Here is a 27,760-nt window from a genome sequence, read left to right as displayed (position 1 = left end):
CATCCTCAGAGCCTACTAGATCTCGACGTCATCTCGAACTTCTCTGCCTGTTATGTGGGTGTGTTTGATTGTTGAAAGGTGTTGAAGAGTGGAGTCAAATAGTGTGTGTGTACTGAAATTGATCTGTGTGTTGAGAATTTGATCGGGTGTGTTTTAGTGTGTTTGTATATTTCGTATTGTTCTAGTGTGTTGAGTTTTTGGTTCTTGGGTTGTAACCATAACATAGCCAATGCTAACCATACATACAATAACATAAATGCGGACATGGAAATCCTACACATACAACCCAAGAACCAAAAACTCAACACACTAGAACAATACGAAATATACAAACACACTAAAACACACCCCGATCAAATTCTCAACACACAGATCAATTTCAGTACACACACACTATTTGACTCCACTCTTCAACACCTTTCAACAATCAAACATACCCACATAACAGGCAGAGAAGTTCGAGATGACGCCGAGATCTAGTAGGCTCTGAGGATGGTGCGTGAAGCACTGAAATAGCTGTAAGCCACACAAATCTTACATAATTAACACGAGTAAGTCCGCTAGCTAATCAATTAATAATATATATGTTTGTTGGAATGGCCATAAAAGTCATTTAAATATGCGCTCCTGCAAACATGACATATATATGTCTAAAATGCAGTTAGTAGGCCATTACGATACAAAGGAAAAGAGTATGGTCGGTGCTCTGGATTAGGTTCCAGCATAGATCAGATGGAAAGAGCACTCAACACGCCAAGCTGAGGGTCATGGGTTCGATTCTCGGTGCTGGAACGAATTTTTCTCTGCTAATAAGTATCTAAGTGATGACTCTATTCACATTCAATAGAGGATGGCGAGGTCCTCTAATAAGAATATATATATATATATATATTAGGGTGTATCGAAAAAAAAATTGAAAACTGAAGGTGGCTAGTGCGGAAAAGTTGCGACTTGTGGCAGAAAGACAGCAGGAGAAAGAAAAACAAATTTAGTCAATATCTTGTGTCATCAATATTGAAAATTCGTATTTATAATACACTTGTAAAACTTATTATGACTGTCTGCATGTGTATACAACTACCCCGTCAGCCAGATCTTTTAAAAGTAAGCAAATAGAGTACAAGAAAGGAAGCATCTGGTCCAGTATGTTTTTGCTGCAATTAGGATGGAGTGAGAGAAGAGAGGGATGCTGACTTTCAGGGTAGCGTCTGCCCAGCATTTGTATTTGGTAAGAAGCTATGCTGGCTAGATTTGTATCACTATTGTTCCTGTGAAATAGTGTATCATTTTAGTGGTAGATGTAATAGCTTTTATGCCCCGCGTTGTCATGATTGTAAACAAATAATTGTGTACTCACTGTGTTGATAAGAGTCCTTTGTTCGGTGCACCAGGACAGATAAGAGAGTCGCAGCTTCCAGCCTATATTGATGTGATACCACATTTTCTTTGGATCAGAGAGTTATACACTTCAGTAAAAGACATTGCTCATGCAACTGCCGTCAAACGTACCAAGGTTTGGAAAACAGCATGTCTTCCTACCATCAGCAAGCATAGAGTAGTGGAAATGATAAAATTGTACCATAGTAAATGTCAGAATATTCTCAAATCGCACAAACGAAGTGGGCCAACACCAAAGGCGCATGAGGAGACGTTTATTAATAAAACTCGAAAATTATTTGATATATGCACGCCTCTGTGAATGTGAGTTAAGTAGGAAAGTTCTGTTGGTAGAACTACCCTTCTTAATAGGCCAGAGAAATTAACAAAATATGACGATTGCTAATATGACGACCAAGACACTATTTAAGAGGTAAGAGAGAAAAGTGAAGAGGCTCATTCGCCATAGATCTGAAGAAGTACGACTTCGATTCTGAGGAAGAGATAAAATACATCAGTTACAAGCTCTGAGTCTTCGCCTTCACACCACTTGAAACAGCAGTTAAGCAGTGCGGATTCTGACTTCGAATCTAAGCCATCTGCTGCTCAGGCTCACTTGCCAAAATTACCATCAGCAGCCTTGAGAACAGGCTCAGTGTCTGGGATAGAAGTTACAGATCTGCTATGTTACACTCAGGCAGTTGAAAGATGTGTAAAAGTGGTAACTGATTCAGGTAAATCAGTGTGTGAACAAGAAGCTAGAGATCACTACATTCGAGCAAGACTGCGATCAAGAAAAAAAATGCCATATTTCGAAACAGAGTCTGACTATGCAGTGTAAAACTAACATTTGACACTGCACTATACTACTACGGGTGGGTGGAAGGATGGAGCTGGAAGTGCAGTCACCTCCTCATGGTGAGTCCTGAGTTATTTCTGAGTGTAAATTTGAAGGTATAAGTGAAGAGCTGCACTACAAAAAATATGAAAACACACTTAGCGTATTAGGCTCTCGAAACTTTAGAGCTGATGTGGAGACACAGGATATTGTCAAATTACTATTTTCTCTTTTTCTGCCACAAGTCGGAACTTTTCCGCACTAGCCACCTTCATTTTTCGTGGGGGGGGGGGGGAAATTCGGTACACCCTAGTAGGCATATGTCAGTGTTAACAGTTCTCAAGAACTTTTGTTGGAATGAAGTCATTTAAATACGCACTCATGCATATATGACATGTCTAAAAGTAGAACCCCTATTATCCGACACCCTATTAACTGATTGACGGATTATCCGACTGTCTTTCTGTCACTCTTTTTCTTTTTGCTACAGAAACACATGAAGTATCACTGTACGTTATATTAGTACGTATTTTTTTCTAGAGAGTGTTATTACAAGCCTTTACACTTATCCAGTTTGGTCTACTGTTCGAGTTGCCGTACTGTACAACTTCTATATAAAATGTATTCCATGAATGTCAAAGGAAAACTTTTTGTGATAAGTATTGAAAAAATGCAAATTTTAGGATTTGGGGAAAGAGAAACTGTGGCTCATCTCGGATCAGAATACTAGACTGATGTTACAACTGTGCGCGATTTAATAAAAATTAAGGATAGAGTGTATAGAGTATGTAAATCTACAACATGAGACCTCTACTATTCCTATGTTTCCACTGGCAGTCATTACAAGGAGTATCCTTGCCCCTTAAAAACACGTCGTTGATAACCGAACTTAAATTAGGAACTTGATTCACTACCTAGCGTTTTAAATACAAGACCACGGAGGAAATTACGAAACTTCAAGCATTATTCATTTAATTTAAGACAATATTTTATGGTACGGATTATCCGATTTTTTCGATTAACCATTCTGCCCACTCCCTTCATTACCACGGATAATAGAGGTTCTACTGTAGTAGGTCATTATGATACAAAAGAGAAGAGTTCGGCCAGCAATGTGGATCGGATTCCAGCATAGCTCAGATGGAAAGAGCATTCAGTGCGCCAAGCTGAGGGTCCTGGATTCGATTCCCGGTGCCGAAACGAATTTTTCTCTGCTAATACGTATTGGCCATATGGCCTATAAGCATTGATACAAGGTCCAAAAGTCCAGTGTAGCCAGTTTAGCGACTTTGTCTTAATAATTTTTCAGCAACAAAATTAATGAAACTTTTGTATTTGAATATAATTTTCCGACTTTTCAGTGATGCATAACGACCTTTCCCACAATTTGATTGGCAATGCTTACCACAGGCAGGATTGCCAGATTGGGTGAAATGTCGGGAATTGGACTACTCCGGACCGAAGCCCCGTTTGTGATTAATTTTTATTAAGACTATTTGCTAATTTTTGGGCTACTACTGTTAGAAATTTTGGCGAGTGAAATTTGGACGGATGAAATCTCCTTGTCACTTTTATACATTAGCCTATTATTTGGTCGTTTTTCTTTGAATTTATATTGGCATGACATGAGTTTTCCATCTCTAAATCAATGATTTCCTTGTAATAACTTACTACACGATAATTGAAATCTGCGTGAATCATCTCCCATGTTAAACCATTGTGTTACAGCTCCACATATATTTGAGAAGTCTTCCCATCCACTTTGTCACTTACGCTTTCTTATTGTGTGCGCTGTGCTTAATTATTCACAATATAACTTATGATAGATAATTCAGCGATGTTAAGTTAAACTATTGCACATTCTTTTAAATTTTGTTTTATAGTGTGGTGCTCGACAGAAGAAATCATCCAAAACTCAGGTGGTCGTTGCTCTGGAGCAGAAGAAAGTAGCATTTACAGAATTTTGTATTGGCGTTATATTGCCTCTACCACTTAGATAGGAGATGTCCACTGCTGTAGAGTAATGGCTAGCGTGTCTGATAATGAAATGAGCTGGCCCGGGTTCAGATACTGGTTGGGGTTTTTTTCCGGAGTTTTCCCTCAACCAACTGAAGCAGAATTGCTGGGTATCTTTCAGTGTTGGACCTCAGATTCATTTCACCATCATTAATTCACATATCATCATCATCACCCATACCATAGCCTGGGTTAAGTTCATGGTGCGGTGTGCTATACTTGTACAAGAGTGCGGCCATTCGGCTATCTAATCATTCACAGAATAGGAGTGGTAAGCACAATAAACCTCAGGTTGCAGTGCAAGCCTTCGGATCCCTCCACCGTAAAAGAGAAAAAATAAAGATAAGAGATAATGTGAAATGTTAAAATATTGGAAGATTTTTTTCCTCTAAAAGGCGACTTTCATAGAAATTGTTGCGAATTTTTGTTAAAACAGTCTGGCAATTCTGACCAGAGGAAGAAGCAGAATGCCAGGCACTGCTCTGACTGGATACATTTTCATTGATTATCCAAGGCTTGGGTTTCAAACCAATAAAACACAATATGTACGGTACTAGGAATTTTATTTAATACTGTACTAGTGTATTTTATTCCACGTTATGATCTCTTAAGGTCTTTGTACCCTGTGACTGTTACGCGGAAAACCTCAACATTGAATGACTGAATTAATAAATAATTAATTAATTAACTGGATTTTTTGTTCAGAGACTTATGAACTATCAACCTGTGAACTATTAATGTAATTAATTTCTTCCAGAGTGTTAAGTGGATTCTACAACATAGAAGGAAGTGTAGCAATTTAATAATGCTTGTATGTCTTGGATTTGTGTCAACCATTGTGTTGATATGCTTCACATCAATCCATTTTGTTACAGGTAAGGTAAGATAGTAATGTATTCAGCATATAAAATTACTTTTTCTTTTTAACAGAATGAAGCTTTTGTTATCCATGTTTTGAATAAGCGGATTTTGACATTACTTTTTTCTACTAAATACGAGTACCAACATTTTGTTACAATAAAACTTTTATGACTATTCACTGAGTTGCGTTACTTACTAATAAACAATAAATTGTATGTAACCAGAAAATAAATTAAAACCATTTCCTTCGTAAAGAAGCTACAGTAATAATTTGAGTTGTTATTAAAGAATACATCAATATTCTGGTAACATTTCCTATGATATCTTTAACTTTTTAGAATCTAATAACAATTCAAATGTTCTTGTTTCTTCATCCCTTTTTCTTTCTTTCAAGAAATAAGCTTCTTTCAAATCAGAATCAGGCATTATTTTCTTTCTCCATGCAACGACTCTTTTACAGGAGGATCTACACACAAAGATATCCATGATAAGTTGCATTATTGTTGGGATCTTATTGAATAAATCTACTTTACCTACTCTGCAATGAGCCTATTACTAGTAATAAAGAACCAACATTTTAGGCTTATGCTTAGAGCCGTAGACTAAATTCCTAGAATATTAGAGAACTCCATTTAAAAGTATCACTGTTCAAACTGGTTTATAATTTAAAGAAAAAAGAATTCAGCCTCATCCTAAACTGAGCTTTTTTACATGTCTCGAAAAAAATATACCTAAAGTCATTTCAAAGCCCGAGGTAGCTAGGCCAACCTAGGCCTCCTCACATGAGGATAGCGCCACAGTGTAAGCAACACTGCGTTCCTCCTGGACTTATTTGTTAAGGGTGTGACAGAAAATACACGATAAAAAAATTCAATTGACATTGCAATATTTTGGGGATCATGGTTTCCCTGAGTCACAAAGGCAAATGCTGGATTGCAAATTTACATTCCATTATTCATCATTGCGTTAATCACCAATATCATAAACATTAATAAAAATTTATACCGGTTAATTAGTTACATGAACACAAACTATCTACGACACAATAGAAACAGGAATTAATAGTGTAAACGGCCTTTGATATACCAACAGATTCTAAACATGCAATATTACACAGATGTTAAAGCGTGTATAAATAAACTTTAAAAAATGCACAGTGTGGCCAACACAAAAAATTATCTTCGTACACATTCTACACTATATTGACATTAGTTTGGAGTGATTTATTAAAGGTTGTATTCAAGACGAATTTAGGAAAATGTTAAATGCATTGTCCTTGCACCAAAAACGGATGTTCCCTGAACCAAATGATCCTATTTTAATTATTTGCATGTAATAACTAAGAAACATATTAAAATAATTATCTTTGCACCAATGAGTGCTCTCTAGACCAAAATGATCGTATTTTAATTATTTAAATACAATTTTAATTAAAAAACATGTTAAACGATTTATCCTTCTACCAAACACAGATGTTCACAGGACTAAATGTACTATTTTAATTATGTTGTTGTTTGCTAATGCTGAATTTCTGATAATGAAATCATTAATTCTCTTGCTCTCCAGTATTTTTCACTCAAGGACGCCAAGTTGATAGTGGCTGGACAGTGTATTCTTCCTTGGTTATCTAGGGATGTTTTGAGTTGAGACAGATTCCCACCCTTTATTTTTGGAAATTTGGAGATGATGATTTGTTATAATTTTTTGGTATTGTGAAGTAATAATTCTTTTTGTTGCATAATAGGATACTTGTGTAGCAGGTTTTTGAATAATACCACAGCCCTTTTTGGCAAGATAATCAGCAGTGTCATTACCAGTCAATCCGCAATGTGCTGGTATCCATTGAAAAACTATTTTTTTCCATAGGTTTTTGAGGTGAAATAGACATTTCCAGCACTCATGAATTTGTTGACTTTTCGGTGTTAAAGTGGATGTTATAGCTAAAATGGCTGCTTTTGAGTCAGAAAGAATTACTGCTTGCTGGAATTGAGCTGTTCTGTACAGAAGATTTTGAAGTGTTGTACATATGGCCTCGAATTCTCCATCAAAATTTGTAGTACCAAATCCAAGGGGTTTGTAAAAGGAGAACAGATGGCATGTAGCTCCAGCACCTGCTCCGATTTGTTTGTTGGCAAGGAGCCATCAGTAAAAATATGTAGCCATTGTTGTTCTGGGAATCTTGTACCAGTATGGATTGTTTCTAAGGCTAATGATTTCATTACGTCTTTTGGAGTGTCATCTTTTTTAACATTCTCCAGTAGAGAAATGTTAAATATCTAGCATTTGTATTGGGTTTACTTTAAGAAGTATATTTTCTTTGTTAGGAGGGAGATTTATCTGTTTTTTGATATCGTGAACTTTAGAGAGAAAACTTTCCTGTGTTTTGAGATTTGTTGTAAATTTTTTTGCCTGCCAAGTGTTGAAAGGGAGTCTAATTAATTTTTCATGCTATATAACAGCAGTCTTTTCTAGTTCGTATTGAAGAGGCTGTTGGTTTGTTAGTATTTCCATAGCTGTTATTTTAATTATGTAATTACTAATTACTTTATAGTTTAATCTGGATTGTATGAGGTTATGACATATATTATTAATTGTAGGCCATAAGTGATTGGTCATATAAGGGCTCATACACTGGGGTGAAGGTCGGGGTTTTGAATGGCCCACAAGCCACAAGTCGTGCTAAATATATTACTTTGCTAATAATTCAGTATGGATTGTTGTGCACTATACACAACTGTTACCCATTAAGTATATAACTTTCTCAGTGACCTCAGCGTGTCTTTCAAGTGGTGTGTTATAATTCTGAGGTTATTTTTAATTATTTAAGTGCGTTTTCTCTTCCACATGTGGTGTCGGAGGATATCGAAGTTGCACCTTATTCTGTAGTGTAGGTTGGACATTAATAAATGATGTGTCCCATTTTTAACGTACTATAAACTAGATGACACTTTACCGATGATCATGGCAGACAGCATTCAGGCTCTGCTGCCTCCTAGAGGAGTGGTAGTGCATGTGGGACTTTGAATACGATTTGTGCTTTGTTAATTTTAGTGGATAAGTATAAGTTGGGATTGATAATTTCGGGTAGTATTCTCTGAAATAGGTTCTATATGTTAACGTTAGTTACATAGGCCAATTTTTTTCTTTTATACAGTACATATTTCAAAATGAGAAAACAGAAGTCTCAATTATCCCGAAACACTTCTGACTCAAGACAAAACAAAATTCGAAGATTTAATAAGAGTGAAGAAGAATGGGAGATTCGTTTACGAACTAAAAATGCAATCATTTCAGCGGCTCAACCAAGAGAAACTAGCATCAAACACTTTGATCGACTTGCCCATAACAGAGTTCGAAGTTACCAGGCTCAAGAAAGAGGAAACAGTGTTGAACGTTCTCAGAGAATTGATGAACGAGAGTGTATTGATTTAGTATGCAGCAATAGTACATTAGCTTAGCATTCCATTATGATCCAAATATTGATTATGCTCATTTGAATTGTGTTCAGATAAATGAAATGGATAAACTATGCAATTAATGTAAGCAAAAAAATGAGGTAATGAGCCAAATGGATTATGTTGTGCTGTTGGAAAAGTTGTTCCTCTTGAGATTCACCCACAACCAATTAAAAACTTACTTATCGGAGTACATTCTTTATCAATACACTTTTTAAATAATATGTGACAATACAATACATTATTCCAAGTGACATCGTTTGGGGCAAAAGAAATAAATAAAGTCAATTTTATGCCAACATTTGAAGTTCAAGCATAGGTTATAATTTAATTGGAAGTTGTCTTCCGGCTGAGAGTAAGGACCCTCATTTCTTACAAGTATATTTTATTTCAGACGCTGACCAATTGTCTATTAGGTCTAATGTAGTATCAAGCTTAAAAGTAGAATTGACGAACAACTCCAGAAATTATTTCAGGATTATAACTGTTACTTTCATAGTTTTAAATAGAACTTCGAAAATGATTCAGGAGCAAATGACTTGCAGCTGATAATAAGCTACTAATCACTAAGTAATTACAAAACTGTATTTGAAAATGTAATAGAGTTAAGTCAGTAATATTTATATTTAACAAATACAGCGAAGCACATGGGTATGGCTAGTTCTTAATAAAGAAAACTGTCCAAAATAGAACTGCAGTGAATTGGAACAGAATGATAAATCGGCTTGTAGCAGTTGCATTGAAACTAATAACTCATATTTATTATCACTGCAAGGATAAATAAAAGGTGAACTTAGCAATGAATGGGAAAAGGTAAAGGGCCGTAGTTTTCAACCATCTGTGTTAAGCTATTTCCATAGGTATTACATGAAAAATCAGGCGATGTTATTTTCTGTAAAATATATAACTTAAGGAGATATTTTAGAAATAGCAATTAAATTTTTCTGTGTGTGTTAAAGATGTTTTTGTAGTGCTGTGCTCCATATGCAATGTTGTATTTTAGTTTCTCGATTGTTGATGCAATCTCTGAAACAATTAGTGCGACTGTACAAGGCAGATATAGCGTGTCAGTTTAAATGTTATGATTTCTTTTGGGCAACGAATATGACAATTATTCGCTATTCTAAAATTCCAGTGCTTTTATTTGACATACCGGTATTTTTTTTGTGACTGAATTTGTTCACGATTAAACTCCACGAGCCTCCATTACCAAAATGTACTGTAATCGTTATTTAATGAGCTGATTATTGTGAATGCACAAGTGACATATGGGAACATTGATCTGTATCATACTTGTACTCCGTATTTTGAAGCGAGAAAGGTATTTGCATCCCCTTCTTGTTTACATCAGGACCAAACCAAGAGAAATTATGTTTGGATTTCTTTAAAGAAATACTGTCAGGTCCTATCCGACATTGAGATAGCTGCAAAAGCCTACCTTTTCGGTAAAATGAGCACACCCTAGTTAGTAGTTATATTATCTCATTGAATTACGCAATATACATATTATTTACACACTTTTCTTTTTATGTATGATTTACAGTGCTCCAATCAGGAAATGCATGCGACAGCAGGGTGGCGTGCAGGGGGAACTATCGCTTGCAGGCGGATTCTAGATTTGTGATTGGCTGGAGATAAGATGAACCTCTGAACTATATCAGACTTGAAAACATTAACCTCGCACTACGATTTAGTACCTGATTGTTGCTTTCTTAGTGAGTAGTAGGAAATCTCGCTCCTAGATGTCGAAAAGAAATAAATGAGATAAGAAAATGGCTCAAGAAGTAAACTTCAGATAGCCTACTACAATACTGCATAACATTGTTGAAAGAAGAATAGAAGAAAAATCTTTAATGAGAAAGTAATGCACCAGGAGTAAGTAAAAGTGGTTATTTACAACCATACTTGCAGTGAAAATGTGAGTCAACATTTACAATTGGAAACATCATTTCACACTGGAATAATCCTCTACCTGTTGAAGGGGATAGTTATGTAGGACGTGTTGTACAACACACTATGGTACCTTATGGAGGTAGGGTTCAATTAATGGTCCTTTCATTTCCCTAGAAAATATGAATACATATTTAATCTCATAGATTACCACTTGAATTTAATTAAAATGCACATGCATGTAAATGCATGTTTATGTAATGTCCTTGCATGTGTGCATTAATTTACACATAGCCTACATTACATGTCAAGACACGCATAGTATGATTATGTAATTCTTTTGCATATGTGTTTGAATTACACATATATTACATGTCAAGACACGAATAGCATGTTTATGTATCTTTTTTTCTTTTGCATAATTTGTGCTTGAATTTACACTTATATTAGGCCTACATGTCAAGACATGAACAGCTAGTTGTTTCTTTAACATTTTTTTTTCATAGTTTATTAGATAATACGGCAGTAATGGATAGAAAGTGGAATGAGAATGTTTTAGGAAGCGTTTATGCTACGGGAGGATTTGTCCAAAAGTTTATTCATTCGCAATAAGTATCATAGACTGAATAACTTTATGATATCTTTAATGTTAACTTTCGCAGTTTACCTGGATGACTAGTTTCGAAGTGGTACCCCTCATTATCCGAAGCTTAGCGAAGATCACGCACTATCTTCTGGTTTCCTGTTGTAATGAGGTATGTTCATGATTATGTCGAAAAGGGTGTGTGTTTTGAAATTCAGATGTGTTTTTGTATGTTTATAAATTTCATATTGTTCTAGGGTGCTAAGTTTCTGGGTTTTTAGTTGGATGTGTAGTATTTTCATATCAGTGTCTATGTTGCTGTAGTTGCGATTGAAGTTTGTGATGTATTCTGCGTAGGTTGAAGTGTTGTGTGATTTGGTTTTGGCTGTGGTATGTTCCTTGTAAATGTGTTTGAAATAATCTTCCAGTCTGTCCAATGTAGAAGTCGTAACTATTACATGATAGTTTGTATACACATGTTAAGTTGTATTTGTTTGTATGTCTTGTCTGTGTGTTAAGATGTTTTTGTAGTGTGTTCTGTATGCAATGTTGTATTTTAGTTCCTTGAATGATGATGTAATCTTGTATGTGTTCTTGTTTTCGTATGTTACAGTACCGTACTGTGATGTATTTGTTTTATTCTAGTGTTTGTTTGCGTTTAGAGTTTCTTATGATGTTGTCTATTATGTTAGTGTTGCATCCATTTTGCTGTGCTATGTAGGTATTTGATGGTGTGTACTTCTTCTTTATAGCTTTGTTGACTCAAATTGACTCATGTTGATAAGTCTGTGTTTCATAGATCGAAATTCTGCGTGTTTGTGCTGTGTGGGATGATAATAGACATCATAAGAAACACTAAACGCAAACAAACACAAGAACAAAGCAAATACATCACACTAACATAGAAAACAAGAACACATACAAGCTTGTATCAACATTCAAGAAACTAACAACATTGCATACAGAACACACTACAAAAATATCTTAACACAGACAAGACACACAAAGAAATACAACTTAACAGGTGTATACAAACTATTGCAATAGTTGCAACAACTTCTACGTTGAAGAGAATGGAAGATCATTCCAAACACGTTACAAGGAATATATCACAGCCATAACCAAACTACACAATTCAACCTATGCAGAACACATAACAAACTCCAATCACAATTACAGGAACATAGACATTAACATGAAAATACTAAACATCCAACCAAAAAACCAGAAACTTTAACATCCTAGAACAATATGAAATTTAACAACATACAAAGACACACCCACATCACATCCTGAACACTCAACTTTTCGACACAATCATGAACACACCTCACCACAACAGGAAAGCAAAAGACAGCACGGGATCTTCACTAGGCTTCGGTTAATGAAGGATACCACTCGAAACTAGTCAGCCAGGTAAATTGCAAAAGTTAACACAGTAAAGATATCATAAAGTTATTCAGTGATTGTAAATGTTAAAAGAGTGTATCGAACAATGAATAATAATATCATAGAATCTGCCAGAGAGCAAAACCCAGTCTCTTTGACGGTTGAGTTGTTTGAACTTTTTCCATTGCTAATTTAAAAAAATTGTAGCACAACTTTTCGAAGAGTGGATCTCTCTTCGTTGTCAGGTGAAAACCTACTGTGGGGATCATTACAAACAGCTAGCCTGTCTGACTGATGGATCAGTTTCAGTTTAGTAGGAGCCATCTTCAAAACTAGTGATGTCCTTGCATCTTCAGGTTTCTTCAGTTGTTTTGTTGGGGGATGCGTTTATGTTATGTAGTGTGGAGTCAAATAGTTTGTGTTTTCTGAAATTCAGTTGTCAGTTGAGGATTTGTTGTGGGTGTTTCTTTCGTGTCTGAATATTTCACACTGTTCTTGTGTATTTAGTTTCGGTTTTTCAGTTGGATATGTAGTATTTTTATGTCTGTGTCTATGTTGCTGTAGCTGTGATTGGCATTTGTGATGTATTCTGTATATGTGGATGTGTTGTGTGATTTAGTTATGGCTGTGATGTGTTCTTTGTAATGTGTTTGAAATTATCTCCCTCTCTATCCGACGTAGATGTTGTTGCTGCTATTGTATGTGAGTATGTATAGACCTGTTAGATTGTATTTTTATTTGTGTGTTGAGCTGCTTTTGTAGAGTGTTTTGTTTTTGTCACATAATCAAAACAACTATGTTTAAGGCGTACAGATAAACTCAATTGGATTGGACAGTGGGTTACCATATGTGGGAAACCGTGAAGCAGCATTAATCAAGTTCAATGTCACACTGGAAGACGATGAAATTTTGCAATCTGTCAGTTGGGACGTAAATGATGGAGCTGGACACTATGAGTGGACAAGGAATGGAACACATCAAGGTCAGTAGCAGTGTTCTATTAATGTATAGACACTTTAATACTTAAGGAATAGACATAAAGGTCTATTTATGACACATTATGAATTTCTACCGCTTGGAGTAGTGGTCAGAGTGCCTGACTGAAAGTTGTGTACCAGGGATCGAATCCTAGTTGGGAGAACTTACCTAGTTGAGGCTTTTTCCATGGTTTTTCCTTCGAATAGATTACTGGCTCATTTTGCCAGCATAATCATCATCATTTACAGAAAGCAACGGGAAACTACTGTATCTATCATCCATTTCTCTAGTTCAGTTGTAGCTGTCAGATCACCAATGATCATTCCAGCCAGGCACTTAAAGAAGAATAATAATTGAAGTACGCCCCCAAACAATGCTGTATAGCACATTTTTTATGAATTTGAATTTTTAATGAACATCGATGTATAGCACACCCTATACATGGAAAACACACTGGAATGTCGAATATCCATCCTCAGTTGGCAGTAATAGTCAGACATTTGAATCACTTCAGTGGAAGAATGATGTATAGCAAACAAGATGGCGGATGCAGGCAGTATGCATGTTTCACCAAGCGATCTCAGTATGTCGAGAAAACGCAAAATTAACATGTCTGAGTGGAATGATATCAAACGAAAGAAGCTACGGAACTCTGGAAAGCCATACAAAAGTCAGAGAGACAAAGAGGTGCCTGGAAAAACCTCTCAAATAATGTGAGTGGAACAACGCTTTATAATGTTATTCCTACTGCAGTACACAAAATTTATGTTTGCTTGATTGCTATTTATGATATTCGTGTTCCTATAAATTTATGTGCTATTTTTATGTTCTTTTCAAGTATTATGACTGATATTGAACGTACTATGAAAGATGGATCATAATTTTAATATTATGGATCAGCAGTATGTAGGCTACATAGACATAATCTAACCCTATTTTATTAATAATTATTTTAAAGTTCATTATTTGGGATTTTAATAGAATACCATACTATTTTACTCTCAGGCTCGGGTGTGTGGCCCAGAAAAATGCAGAAAGGAAAGGTGTTCTACTCTGACACTGGAAATAAAAGTTGCATTACAGTATATGAGAAATATCACAGACTTAGCTACTTATAATGAACAATCAATAGCCTTGGTAAAATGTATTGTCATGTCAGAACCAGCAAGACGGAAAAAGGGAAAAAGTGATACAATTCTCGAAAATTAGCTTCATTCTGAGAAAAGGAAGAGTCAATCAGTCTGTAGACTTCGTCCCTCCTCTAAATCTTCCCACTCTTTACAATAGACTACTTCCAATAGCAAGGAAAAGAAGGAAAACTTGAAGGACACATGCCAGTATCGGTATCTGAAATAAGAGTGCAGGGAATTCTGTGAGCTAATGCCCTCAATGTGACGTGATCAGTTTGTGAAATTGGAAAAAAGAAGTGTGTTCTGTTTGAAATATATTAATTTTATTAAAACTGCAAATTATATTAGTTTTGAAGTTTGTAAAATTCCATTTGGATTAAGGAGTGTGTGCTGTCACAAGTAATAATTACGGTATTTACATGCTACAGAACTTTAAAGAGTTATATGCATTATGTTATCTTTGTGCCTTTTCTTTGTTTTTAATGTTTATAAGATCACAAATCCATGTCTTATTAGTAAGTGTTCATCAATAGAAAACATACAGCACACTAAGTAACATACATCGTTGTTCAACTGATGTTCCTTATAAAACTACTTCAGTTTTGAAACATTCAATAATAGAAGCTGATTAAGAGTTCATATGTATTGTGATATTGTAATGTGCCTGATATACGGGTTAAATTATTGTTTATTTTATGATAATATGTTGTTGTTGTTGTTGTTATCTAATGCCGGGCTTTGGCAACGAAGCCATTAGTGTTCTTGCTCTCCAATATTTCTCTGTGGTGGATGATAATATTGTTTTATGTCTCTACTGTAAAAAAATGGAAAATGTTATACACACTGTTGTTCGAGGGCGTACTTCAATTACTATTTCTTTCTATATTAAATCCCAATGGCATATGCAAGTTTCAGAGTGTAACCTTATACTCGCTGATTGCTACAATCAAATTATCAATCATTATCTGAATTTAATTTCACGAATTATAGCCATGTCGCTGTTATTTCTGGCAGCCAATCATGTTGCAGCTCGGCTACACTTCAATGTTTGTGTCTTGTTCTTGGCCGCTGATGACGTTATGCACTTCCACTGTTGCCAAATTTAGTAAACAGCTGTTAATTAATATACTGTCCTGATTGGCGGCAAGCAGGTATATAGAATGTACAACAATGCAGCCAGCTTAAGACATAAACAAAGAGTAGGAGCCACACTGGAAATAACAGCGAAGCAGCTACAGTTGTTCAACAACACATTGTTTTCCTTAAGTGAAGAATGCTACATAGCTATGCCATTATGATATCTAACGCCACTTAATGACTTCTGTGGTTAGAATTTCACCATAAATATGTGAGCTTGAATAATTATTGTTTGAGAAAGTTAAGAGATAACATTTGCAAATTCCTGAATGTTATTACGCTACTGTCAAAAATATCAATGCATGCCATCTTACATTGCCAAGTTGAATTATAATTATGATAATTTTTGTTGTCATATATGGTGCCTTTCACTGTCGAGTTGCCCGTTGCATGGCAGCCGGCGATAGCAACCAATGATAGCCGTCACCAGCAAATTGAAGGCAAAACCCCCGCTGCACAGCGGCCGGCGATAGCAACCGATGTTACTCTCACAGCCAGTTCAGTACAAATACAAATACAAATACACAATGTACGATGAAAATGATCATGTACAATTGAGTAAAATTGGAAATAAAAATAATCACGTACCTTATAATATGAGATGTTGGAAATGTTCTCCTTCATCCACACATTTGTGGTATCTTTTTAGGAAATGTGTATTTACACGTATTAATTCATCTTCCGAAATTGAGTCAATTTCATGCCTGATACTTGCTTTCAATTCTTCTAATGTGTGGGAATTCATTGCATATACTTTATTTTTCAAGTGCCCCCATAGATAAAAGTCGCAAACAGATTGGGGGATCGTGGTGGCCATAATTCTTTACTAATGCTTTGTTCTTGAGGTATTTCATAAGTTAGCAAGTTTGTTTACATAGATACGTTATCACGAACATAGACTGACATTTGAGAGAAACATTCCGCAGTATTTGAAGTATTTTCGTATCTTCTGCCCCACAAAGGCTATGAATTTCTCCATTTAAAACAAATATTTCAGTGCTAAGCAGGACTGGAGATCTATTAACCCTTTGCAGCACAAATTAATTTTTTATGATTTTCATTTCATGGATCATCATAACAAAGCTTCGATCAATTTTTTTCAACATTTTAACTCTGCACACAATTTCAAAACATAGATGGCACCTCTATGTATACTTAAGAGGTGGTTACTTGGTGGAATATCTGTGCCGTAAATTTAGAAAGAAAGAAACAACCACTATGCTGCAAAGAGTTAACTGAAGTTTTACATGAGCAGCCATATTATTCTCTTAATTTTTTTGGTTAAGTCCACACTTCCATATTTGATGGAAAGGAATTATACATCATGAAATACGAGACGGCCTATCAGGTACCTAACATGGATGGATAGGAATACTATTTGTTCCAGCTCGTACAATGAAGTTTAGATTGAAAAAAGAACCTCCGGAGCATTCGTGCTCACGAGCACATTTTAACTCACATGACAAGAGCACCAAATGCCATTAAAAGAGCATCAGGTTTAGAACGCAAATTGAAAAGTCCAGAGCTTAGAAAGTTTCTTATAAAATACACAAATTTTGAAACACCAGAAGAATCAACATTTAGAAAAATATGTTTGTGTGTGTTACAAAGAAATTCTAGGAAAGATCAGAGGAAAATGAGAAAATAAAAATATGAGTAAGCATGGACGATTCACCAGACTCTAGCGGTAAGAAAGTGGGAAATGTTGTGGTAGATTTGCTAGAAAATATTGAAATAGTTTCAAGTGGTGTTTTCTATTAGCATGTAGAGAAATATCAGCATCGAATCATGTAATGATGGCTTGCTTATTCAGTGAATCTCTCTCCTCTTCTGATATCATGCATTGTTCTGAGACGACTGACATTGGTTTGTGATGAAAAATTTGGAGAAAGTCTTCATTGTTCACTGCAACAGCAAGCTATTTGAACCGACTACTGTCTCAACATGATTGGCGAGTAATTTTTTATAATAGGTATTTAAAATTTTGTGATATTGAAACAAAATATTTTTTAGAATTTTTGTACATATTTTCCATTTTTATGCATATTTTCCATTTTTTTTAGCACATAAGAAAATTAATATTTTAAAGTTTTTCTAGCACATAAAAATCCGTTCCCTAGCAATTACTTAAAAAAAAAAAAAAAAGTACAAATTGCTCTTGTGCTATGAAAACAAAGAAGAGACTCGAACACTGTGACTTCCTTTTAAAGTTCGTGCTTGTTTTATGCATTTGTAACCTATAGTGGAAATAGCTCAGACAAGACAGATTGACAAATTCTCGTTATTTCCTCATGAATGGGAACATAATTCACATGGTTACACATCATTTGTATTCTGTAAATATGTTATTGGAGATCACCAACTGAAGTAACACATGAAACTAAATTTAAAACTCGAAACTTATTATGTATAGGCAAAAGAAACTAAAGATATGTAACAGTAATAAATGAGACATTAAGGCTTCTTATATGCACAGTAGATAAGCAGCGATCTTAGTACGACCTCCTCACTAAACTATCTAAACAAAATCGTCTAATAGAATTGAACGTTATATCATATACGAGAATTTAAGAGAAAATAACTATGTTTGTTAAAATATTTCAGTAAGCAGAATTACAGTAACCTGATAATACTTTCACTTTTCAAATTTGTTCCCTTCTATTTCAAAATGAAATGAATTTGGAGAAGGAGAAGATAGCAAGCGTTGTAAAAACAAGAATGGTACCGGTAGATATGTTTTAAAATGAGAGGAAAATCGGTATATAAAGAAAGCAAGTCGGAAAAAAACTAAAACAAAAAGAAATGCAAAGAATTTAAAGTATGAAGGCAAAAGAGAGGAAATTAGGAATCAAAAAATAAAACATCTCTGAGGTAGAAGAGAAATAATGAATGTTTTGAACAATATACAGTAATAATGATTGATTTGATATGTCAGCTATAATTCATGAAGATCCTGTGGAAAGTAATTATCTTAAGGAACTTCACATTCCTTTTGATTCTGTAATGTCTGTTCTTATAAATATTATCAAGGATTCTCTTCAAATATTACATCATTATCTCTATTTCAATTAATCAACTTATATTTGCCTTCAACAATTAACTTTCTTTTTTCTTTAATGTATCACATCACATTATTATACATGTTTATTGTATTCAGGACCCTTGTGGTCACTCAAAATTCTTTTAGCTGATGTCTATAATTTAGATTTATTTAGATGCTATACTGGCAGCAGTGCTATTGTTGATATTTATTCAACTGTCCGAAGAGAGGTTTGAACCTCATGACATCAATAAGGCAACTAAGCTAGAAGATAGTGGAATAAGGTGCCCAGTTACTTTGTCACTCCATTGCATACATCGCTGACTAGTAACATATTACACTAATTAGACTTCCGATGTATAGGCCTACAAACAATTGTTCTTCTTCTGACACATATCAAGTGAAACGTACTGCCTGATAATGTACATATGAGCCAGACCTCAGTTAAAGGTAACAAGGTTATTAAGAAGATAATTCAATTTGATTACTTCAACAAATGTGTCACTTATACTCTATGAGATGATGGTGGAATTCAAATTAAGTCTTTTAAAACATGTAAGAAAGAGAGTAGGGCTATCGGTATTTATAAATATAGTTGGCATAAGTGTTTGAATATGCTTCAAAGCCTAGTGGCTTTGGACAATGAAGCACAAGACTTCGAAACTATTCAAGCAAGGTAAATCCTAAAGATTAACACAAGAAAGAAGTTAGAAATTTAATCAGTGATATATAAATGTTAAAAGAGTATATGGAAAAAATATAAATGACTAAATTACTACTATCATCATATTTTACTACCCTTGCACGACCAAATTAAAAATAAATTATAAATTAACTATCTACTTCCAAGCATGTATTCCTAAAAAGAAAAGTACCCATAACACAGTAACACAATGTTTACATAGCATGAACTGTGGAAGTAATTACATGTAATCTACGAAAAAAAAAAGGGCCATTGATAGATGTAAATTACTGATGTGCTGTATTTCGGGCTGTTATTTAGATTGTCGTTCAACGAAGTAATAATCTTTCAAATATATGTGCAGAACAACTTCACAGAGCATCATAGAACCTGAATACTGTAATAAATATATTTAATATAATAAGACACTTCAACAACTGATGTATTTTTTTTTAGTTATTAACTACTAGTGTACCTTTCTAGGAATGTGTTTACATCGATCGAAGTGAACCTTAAGCTGTAAACAAAAATATAACTATTACATACAAGTATACTGTACTAGTGAGATTTTAAGTGCTTCAGGTATAAAAGTGCGTTTTAATAAGAACAAATTGTAATTGAACTCCATAGATTCGTACTTTGTGTTGTGAATCATCTCATGTTATTCTAATGATAGTTTTGTGTTGAAGTAATTGTGCTAACTTAAATGCATTCACATTTAATATTATGTTCACAGTTTCTGGTATTCTTTCTGGAGCTCTGAATACAAGTGTTGAAAATGGCGAACTATTTTTTTCGTCTGCTAAGGTCACGAATGCAGGAAATTACACTCTTACTGTGACCACAAATCTGGGAACTGACACAGCCAATTATACCTTCATCGTTTTTTGTAAGTAAACACTTTTAGTATAATTTGAATATTTCATTAACATTCATTATCACGGAAAAAAACATTTTGATTAGGCTAATTAGCATAATGCCTTTGAGTATGTACATTTTAAAGAGGATTAATTATTTTTTAGACTTCACATTCACATGAGAAGAGGGACAACATTGCCTTAATACTACCAGCATTGATAGTCAGAAGTACTGGTAGTTTACACCAGACATATAACAAAGTACAGTTTTCAGAATTAAATATAGACCTTCACTTGATATCTTTTATAGTATTAAATTAAATGCGTGGTTATCAAACAAAAAGTTTTGGTAGGTACCTTGTGTAAAGAATGGCTTGGTAATTTGTATGTGCCGTTGTATTTTATTACCGGTATATAAATATACAAAGAGTCTAAGTAAAATTATTTTTTTTAGTACCGGTAGGTTATTTTACGATGCTTTATCAACATCTTAGGTTATTTAGCGTCTGAATGAGATGAAGGTGATAATGCCAGTGAAATGAGTCCGGGTCCAGCACCGAAAATTACCCAGCATTTGCTCATTTTGGGTTGAGGAAAAACCCCGGAAAAAACCTCAACCAGGTAACTTTCCCCGACCGGGAATCGAACCTGGGCCACCTGGTTTCGCGGCCAGACATGCTAACTGCTACTCCACAGGTGTGGACAAGTAAAATGAGGAAAAATGTTTTATTAATCAATTTGATTGTAAACATCTTATTAATATGAAAATATGTAAGTACCAGAAGGAAAACAGCCAGATTTCTCCCTAATGGTAGAGATCTACATTGCTAAATCTTGCAGGTAGATGGTCTGTATATGATAAAAATTAAAACTTCCTTCTTCAAGACTAGTTTGAAAGTTTGATGTACCGTATCTATGGTATTTCTATAGTAGGTATATTTATAATAAAATTTACACTAAAGTTACTTAAACTATAAAGTCGCAGTAGTTAACATATTCCTGAATTATAAATATTCAAAATACTGCGATAATGTACTAAATACTGCAGTTAGTATTTCACTGCAATAAAATTTGACTAAAGCTGACTCAAATAAGAGATTATAAACGAACTATGCTTACATGTTTTATTTCGAAAATTCGTGTGCCACAACGTAAATAATCGCTTTTATAGTATCATATGCGACTCTTGCATTGTTACCTTTTCAAGAAATAAGCTTGCACTGAAAACTCAGAAAAACAAAAGCGTGTAAGGATAATAAAAATACTGGGGAATTAAAGTCTCCAGCAAGATAGAGCTGATTTGAAAATGCAGACAAGGAAAAGCAGGAGAGAGTGTTAACTGTTTATGATCGAGGCATATTTTACAATCATGTTCTCAGTAGTCATCAGAGATGAACTTTGATTGGCTCCACTTTAGTTCAAGTCTTCAATTTTGTACGGTACAACAGCTCATGCGCAGAGATTGGAGTGAGAAAGACAGGAGAAGAATGGGACAGAGATAGAAAGAGAGGAAGAGAGTGACAACAATATAGAGATGGACATATACAGAGAGATTAAATGAGGTCTGGACATGAGCGACGGGATTTTCACTGTGCGCTGCTGACGCATTCACAGCAGGGAACGGATTATCTAGAGTCACGGAGATACAACCATACAAGTTTCCGTAACAATGACGCAAACATGCACGTATTCTTCCTGGCTCGTGTTAAGGTTAGTGAATCAGTCTCCAAGTGATTGGTAAGTGACACAGTACATATGGTGTATTATACTGCGTTTTCTTGTGCATTTAAAGTAAAAGTGTGAATAAGTGTAAACTGTATAATGGCTAATCAAATGTTTTCAACAGAATAACATGTATATATTTATGATTCATATGTGTTAACTGAGTCTGCCAGCCAAGTATGAAGGTAGTTTGAAAAACGATTTTCGGATATAAAACTTCCATCACGTACGACACTCCATAATCTTTACAATAAATTTCGGGTAATAGAAAGAGTTTAGCCTAAAAAACAAAACAGCCAGCATAGGATTCTCACAGAAGGAACATTAGGTGACATTGGTTATCAATTGGGAACAGTTTCCTAGGAAATCATTTAGGGGCATTTCACAAATATGAATTTCTTATGGCTCTGTGCAAAAAGCTACTAAATTATTAAAGCTGCAGCCATATCAAATAACTAAGACACATGCTCTTCAGCCGGGTGATCCTGCACGTAGGCGCGCATTTTGTGAGTGGATGCTGAATAATATTCATAACAGACTAATAGACCCACATTTAATATTTTTCTCAAACGAGGCATGGTTCCACCTTCATGGTTATGTGTGTTCACAAAACAATCATTATTGGAGTGCTGATAAACCTGATATCGTTCTTGAAGTACCCTCCATGACGAAGTACTCCACGCACCGTGGCAGATCTGAAAGTAATATATGTTACGAAATTAAAAGCATTACCGGTAATAGACCAGAACTACAGAGAGAGATGGGACATTTCATAAAGAGGTGTCAGAAGTGTGTGGACAATTAAGGCAGTCAGTTTGAGCACCTCCATCAATAAAGTTGGTAAGTAGGACACTTTTTAAAATACAGTAGTTACAGAAACTTGTATGGTTGTATCACCGCAACTCTACACTGTCCATTCCCTGCTGCGAGTGCGTCAGCAGTGCATAGTGAAAACCCTGTCACTCCTGTACAGACATCATCTGATCTCTCTGTAGTAAAAAAAAAAAAATGAAAGGACAGTCAGAGACAAGCATACAGAAAGTAGGACAAAAGGGAAGATAGAGGCAGAAGTATGGATACAATCAAATTCACAGAAACAGATGAACATACAGATATGCTAGGACAGCTCACACGCCCACACCCATCTATTATGAAAGTCCTCATTTTTTTGTCTTTTTTTTATTATTTTTTTTATAATGGCCATTGAAGTTTAGGAGAAAATCCACAAACGATTAGGGAAAACACGGGAATTTTACTGGAAGCAAGTAAAGAGATAGGTTTGGAAGTAAATCCCGAAAAAAACAAAGTATATGATTATGTCTCGTGACGAGAATATTGTACGAAATGGAAATATATCTTTTGAAGAGGTGGAGAAGTTCAAATATCTGGGAGCAACAGTAACAAATATAAATGATACTCGGGAGGAAATTAAACACAGAATAAATATAGGAAATGCCTGTTATTATTCGGTTGAGAAGCTTTTATCATCCAGTCTGCTGTCGAAAAATCTGAAAGTTAGAATTTATAAAACAGTTATATTACTGGTTGTTCTTTATGGTTGTGAAACTTGGACTCTCACTTTGAGAGAGGAACAAAGATTAAGGGTGTTTGGGACTAAGGTGCTTAGGAAAATATTTGGGGCTAAGACGGATGAAGTTACAGGAGAATGGAGAAAGTTACACAACACAGAATTGCACGCATTGTATTCTTCACCTGACATAATTAGGAACATTAAATCCAGACATTTGAGATGGGCAGGGCATGTAGCACGTATGGGCGAATCCAGAAATGCATATAGAGTGTTAGTTGGGAGGCCGGAGGGAAAAAGACCTTTAGGGAGGCCGAGACGTAGATGGGAAGATAATATTAAAATGGATTTGAGGGAGGTAGGATATGATGATAGAGACTGGATTAATCTTGTTCAGGATAGGGACCAATGGTGGGCTTATGTGAGGGTGGCAATGAACCTCCGGGTTCCTTAAAAATCCAGTAAGTAAGTAAGTAATGGCCATTGAAGGTTGTGGCAGTTTACAGCAGATATGCTTTTCCCTTGTCAGGACATAAATTTCTGCAGCATCTCAACATTGAATAATAGAAGGTTCAAACTTTATCCTCATGCCATAAAATACAACTCAAAAAGGAAAATGTGCTTATAACATAACAAAACTTTTAAACAGTAATGATTGAGGGATCTGTCCTATAAAAGAATTGTGTTCTTTTTACCAAACTAAATTGCTGCGAAGAGTTTACTAGAGTGCTTTTGTATAAATGTTATTATTGAAGGATACCTTAGGTCGAAAGTAAAAGAAAAAAAAAGATATGTAAAGAATCAACTTGTGTTTATGAGGGAGTTAGATAGAGAGAGAGTGTATGTGGTAGAAAAAATATTGACTTTTAGTGGGAAAATTATCATGACTGATTTATTACTAACAATATGGTGTCAATAAATGTTGTTTGGCTTATGTTCACATATATAACACATTGGCCATCCTCATGTTAAAAACGGTAACTTGTGGAAGAGAACAATCACCAGGAATGGCACTGTCGATTGATAATGCCCTGCTAGTTGCTACATCAATTCAAATGAGAGTTATAACGTGATTTCTTATGCAGTCGCTAGATGGCAGCATAGTGAAACTGATAAAAGTTGTTGCCTTCAAAGTCTATATATATATAATATCATGTGATCTGGACTTATGTATAGTCGGGGTTAAATTGTCCCATGTCATACCTCTTTTCAAAATGTATCTTTTTCTTTAATGTACTGACATCACATGTGGATAATGCGAGCTGCTTGGTATCCTACATATGTACAAGCCAATGGTGATTGGAGCCCCACGAAAGATCCTGGTGAGCTCAGCCAGACTCAGTCGAGCCTGGCTCATGGTGGCCCACACATGGATGAATTTGGTTCATTGAAACCAGAGCTGAGCCAGACTCGTACGTGTATGGGCTCCTTAAGGCAACATAAGATGTCACATCGACAATGGACAGGCATTTATGCTATGCTGAAGACTAATTTAAAACCACGATCGTTACTTTGATATAGTATTAAAACTGGTGTTTACCATTATGTGAACTTTGTATGTTTTCATTGAAGAAAGTGAACTTCTCATGGATGAAAACTACTGAAGATAAATGTCAGTAGCCTTGACACTTTTCAGAAGGAAAACAGCTATATTCCGAAAAAGGACATATATAGAGTATTGTCGCTCTCAATCATTTATGTCAATGTTGCCAAACACTACGAATTGGTGACATAATAGAAATGCAATCCGTACATCACTATCACAGAGAGAGGGGTAGAGTAGGTATCTCTCAGGTAATGCAGTGAACGACAGCACAGAGACGGACAGTGACCAGGAAACAAAAACAATATAATATTCTTCTGCTTACTAGCTACATACATCTGTGTTAACTTTTCCTCCTTGTATTCAGTATTTTTTTTATTATTAATAAAAGAAAATATATTTCCTTATTCACCATGAAAGAAAACACGTACTTTTCGTCAGTAATATTTTTAAATTAGAAGAAACATACCAAGCTGATCATGAAGTTAGAAATTACACTGCATAAGTCGAAGAAACGCCGAAGTATTTTATCTTAAGACACAGAAGGCGATACTTCTTATTGTTTATTTATTTCATTGTTTATTAATGAAATATTAAACCTACTGGAAAGGTCGTGGTAATCTTTGTGACAAGAAGAATAATGACATCGTACATTATTATTTTATACTCCATTTAACATTTTACACCAAATTAAGCAACTCATATTTTCTGCATCAGCACGAAAAAAAAAAAAAAAACTGTTCCTGTAATGCTTTTTAAAATTTACGTTTTTGCGCATTTATGTTTTCTGTTTTCAAAGAGACATTTCGAAATACAGTAGCCAACACCCTTACAGTATTACAAGAGTACATTTACTTCTATCTGCTTGCTTCTAATGCAATTAAGGAGTAAGAAGAGGATGGGGGTATGATGCCATTGTTAGCTTGAGTAGAGGTAGAGGCAAGTGTTGCAACATAGCTTTTGGTGATCACTGATTTATGTAAATAACGGAAAGGAATCTATTCACGGCTGGGCATGGGGAGCGAATGCAGACTCTAAACGGGGATGCTTAATATTCATCCATGACGACATCAATGCTGCATGGTGTTTGGCGGGGAAGAAAGTGGTTGAAGAGAAGTCATATGGCTCCCCATGAGAGAGTAGAATCCGCTCTTGGTCCCCAGCCCTGACATACGTGGTGCATGGTGCATGTTACAGAATATATCTGTGTGTTACGAATAATATTGCAATATATTTTATTCCTAAAATGTTTCATATTTTTACTTAATTTTCAGATTATCCTGGATCTGTATCTGGTGCTGACATACCATCAAGTCAAAAGCCTGATTGTAAATGGGAAATATTTCTATTTATACCGGCTGTTGCACCTTACCCAAACATCAGCTGTGTGTTTGACGGAGATGATGGTACACTTGTTCCACTTGCTACATTAACGAACTTTGAGGAGATTATTACAGATTTCAAAAATGGAACATTTGGCTATGAAATGTTTGCAGGTGTCCCAGTAAGTTCTGTTTATCTTTCAGTCTTTTGTATTTCATTAAGGTACATAGTCCTATAACTGATCTGAGACTAAGCCTGATATTGTGGCAGAAGTCTATCTTTTACTTTTCTTTTATACACCAGTAATTTATAGTTTTAAATACCATCACCAGTAATAAAGGGGAAACTCTGACAATAAATATGTCTGAGGTAAATGGTAACATTATCGATTTGATTGTTGGGTGAATATCAAACTGTCACATTTCACATCATTCTGTTTTTAAAGTAAATTCAAATGTGAATCAAATCCGCTAAATATAAACATTTATTTATTTTCCATCAACAATGAAATCAGATATAATTGATATCAAATAAGCGCACATTAGTTCGTTTTTTTTTTTGTAAAACTCGTATAACACTAAATTACCGGCATTAATAATTATTTTAAAATTATATATTAAATTTATTCTTTCGGCCGCCCTAGGAAATTGGCCGCCTGCATGCACATATGCACCGCACACCTATTAAAACCGGTCCTGTCATCCAGTGCTGATGAGACATACCTGACTTGCATCATTCTGTATTGTTTATTGCGAATTTGCTGAAAACCAGTGCTTGCTATTATTATTATCATCATCATCATCATCATCATCATCATTATCATTATTAACACAGTACCATATTCAATTTGTTTCAGATTCAAGATATCCCACTGGAATCATTTTATGCATGCGATTTTTGGATACAAGACACTAAACACTTTGTTCTGAGAAGGAAAGATTTTAAAGGTACAGTAAAATAGTTACAACTTAAAGCTTTTTTTTTTATCTTGTTTGTTATGTAGTCAACTGTTCGAAGACAGGTCTGAACCTCACAATGAGTCCCTTTAACTGCAAAGTCATTCACGATTCTCAACTGTGTGTTTCGAGTGTTTTATGTTGATACCGGTACCAAAGTCTAATCAGTGGTTCCCAAAGTGGGGGTCGTGAAATTATTTACGAAGTATTACAAAATGTTTTATTGGCATACATTTATTTTGTATTTAGAAACATAAACAAAACAACGTTGAACATAAGAATAAAAAAAAGTTACATCAGTTATAAATTAAAAAATAATAAATGTGTATTTTTCAGATTTTACTTGAAGCAAGTAAAGCGATCAGTTTGGAAGTAAATCCCGAAAAGACAAAGTATATGATTATGTCTCGTGACCAGAATATTGTACGAAATGGAAATATAAAAATTGGAGATTT

At 35.0% G+C, this 27,760-nt stretch overlaps 1 protein-coding gene and 1 long non-coding RNA gene across 6 annotated transcripts in view; both read left to right on the top strand.

Moving 5' to 3' along the window:
- LOC138706001 (uncharacterized) overlaps positions 1–27,760 on the top strand; it is a 48,061-nt gene that overhangs the window by 910 nt on the left and 19,391 nt on the right. For 4 of the 5 annotated variants that reach the window (XM_069834871.1, XM_069834867.1, XM_069834870.1 and 1 more), the window contains exons 2-6: positions 4,989–5,106; positions 13,215–13,391; positions 20,113–20,265; positions 26,301–26,530; positions 27,206–27,296. In XM_069834871.1, the coding sequence (XP_069690972.1) occupies positions 5,037–5,106; positions 13,215–13,391; positions 20,113–20,265; positions 26,301–26,530; positions 27,206–27,296 (721 nt within the window). In that variant the 5' untranslated portion in view covers positions 4,989–5,036. Of the gene's footprint in view, positions 1–4,988; positions 5,107–10,430; positions 10,580–13,214; positions 13,392–20,112; positions 20,266–26,300; positions 26,531–27,205; positions 27,297–27,760 lie in introns of those variants that run through there. The other variant, XM_069834869.1, reaches the window with a different exon arrangement.
- LOC138706002 (uncharacterized) lies at positions 13,413–17,806 on the top strand. Its single transcript, XR_011333878.1, has 2 exons — positions 13,413–14,100; positions 14,393–17,806. It is a non-coding gene; the product is annotated as an uncharacterized lncRNA (long non-coding RNA).

Source organism: Periplaneta americana, chromosome 9 (genome assembly GCF_040183065.1).
Source record: "Periplaneta americana isolate PAMFEO1 chromosome 9, P.americana_PAMFEO1_priV1, whole genome shotgun sequence".
Classification (NCBI taxonomy): Eukaryota; Metazoa; Arthropoda; class Insecta; order Blattodea; family Blattidae; genus Periplaneta; species Periplaneta americana.
This window is presented reverse-complemented; position numbering and strand designations above follow the sequence as displayed.